This window comes from Sphaeroforma arctica (genome assembly GCF_001186125.1).
Source record: "Sphaeroforma arctica JP610 unplaced genomic scaffold supercont1.5856, whole genome shotgun sequence".
Taxonomy (NCBI): domain Eukaryota; class Ichthyosporea; order Ichthyophonida; genus Sphaeroforma; species Sphaeroforma arctica.
The window spans coordinates 1-1,827 of NW_014034702.1; the positions used below are offsets into that span (position 1 = coordinate 1).

Consider the following 1,827-nt stretch of genomic DNA (forward strand, 5'->3'; position numbering starts at 1 on the left):
ACATATATGCTGAACACCACACATGTATAACTGACCTTGTAGTTGGTAAGAAAGTAACTTAAAGCCACGAACCCAATCGCCATGAGCGCACCGAGTGCGAAGATGTATATAACTCCATCATCCTTCTGATTAATATTCAGTGTCTTCGAAATTGCTGTAGATCCAAACTTGAATAACCTACTAAATGCTCCCCCTACATCCGGCACCTCTACTACTTTATCCATGTCTGTATAAACGAGTACCGAATCTTACTATGTTCAATCACTCAAGCTGATAAGTGTTCAGTTTAAAATCGAGGTTGACTTTAGCGACTCTGGTGAATTTGAAAGGATTGTGACTTTACAATTTACCCTGATGCTTTATAGAATTTTGTTTACCTAAAAATAGTTACAAGATCCCAAGTAGACTATCTCTAGGGCTACATAGGCGAAGCTACACTATTAAACGCTAATTGAACCCAGCTGATACTAACAAAAACCTTTGGAGTGCTTCATAGGCAAGCTGTTGTAAATATTTTTATTTCATACATTCATACTACAGGTTCGTTTTACAAATAGGTCTCTTGCTACCGGTCGTTTACTCATTTATATTGGTTTTTAATATTTGACCTGTCAGCAGTCAGGCTGACCGCCTGACAGGCCGCCTGCTCGGCTGCAGTGCTGCACCCTGGCAGCAATACATATTACCAGGAATTCTCATATACTACCGTATTTAGACGATTGTTAATTTGGCGGTTCATAGTTGTGACCCTATGTATTGTGAGTAAATATGTACAATTTAGGAGGCTATGGTAAATATGTGTGATTTGTGTGGTCTCTTCGTAATAACGTATATATGTACGGTACATGTCTCAAACAGTGGAATCCTATATTAGGACAAGAGAGGCTGCTTTCGAAGTGTAAATATAGGAAGCGGTGAAGTGTATAGGACACTATAAAAGTATATAGGAGGCTATAAGTGTACAGGAGTGAGTACATTTCGTATACGAGAGACTATGAATGTAAATAGGAGACTATGAGTGTACAGGAGAGGTTATAGATTAGTATAGGCGAGACTATGAAAGTGCATAGTGGGCTATATGGACATGATGACTGCAGAACTGTGAAAGCTATTCAGTCAATAGAATCGAGTGTATCTACAACGATATAAACACGTCTAAAATTTATCATACTTGTACAGTATATTTTACGAAACATTGTGAGGATGAATTTAACAAGATGCCTCACTCGTGTTCTCCTCCATGCGATATTTGTAGCTGTAGTGGTCGAGGCAGTAAGTGTGGGCCCATACGGTCCACGAGATTTAGATGTTCCATTTAAACACGCTGCTACTTTACAGGTATCGAGCACACTTAACAAAATAATAGGTTTAACAACTAGTGAACAACAAGATCACACATATACCAATAATTTAATAGGGGATACCCAGCCGATAGAAGGAGCTCGGCAGTATCAAGGACCCACAGACAATGAATTAAATAGATTGTCAGGCGATGAGCACAAAATGGATGCTGTTGGATGTCCGACAACGATTCATACAGCAGAACAATATAAGACTGCGTATCTGCTTGGCTGTGAACGATCCCAAGCACTTTCCGAGGGGCTTTCTGACATAGGTATATATTATGTTTGTAACGTGCTACACACTCCTGTATATTCGTAATGTGAACCAATATCTTTATGGATGAACTTCTATTTTGTTTCATAACAGTCTGGACAGTATTACGCATGTATAAAAATCATGGTAGGTTCCTATGCGGTCCAAGTACACTACATAATTATATACATTCAAACATACACACAAGTATTTATATTTATATATATAAAT

At 38.4% G+C, this 1,827-nt stretch overlaps 1 protein-coding gene across 1 annotated transcript; it reads left to right on the top strand.

Moving 5' to 3' along the window:
• Positions 1-849: 849 nt before the first annotated feature.
• SARC_15270 (hypothetical protein) lies at positions 850-1,616 on the top strand (the record flags this gene model as incomplete). Its single annotated transcript, XM_014290605.1, has 1 exon — positions 850-1,616. A coding segment is annotated over exon 1 (413 nt), but the record flags the coding sequence as incomplete, so codon positions are not given.
• Positions 1,617-1,827: the final 211 nt, after the last annotated feature.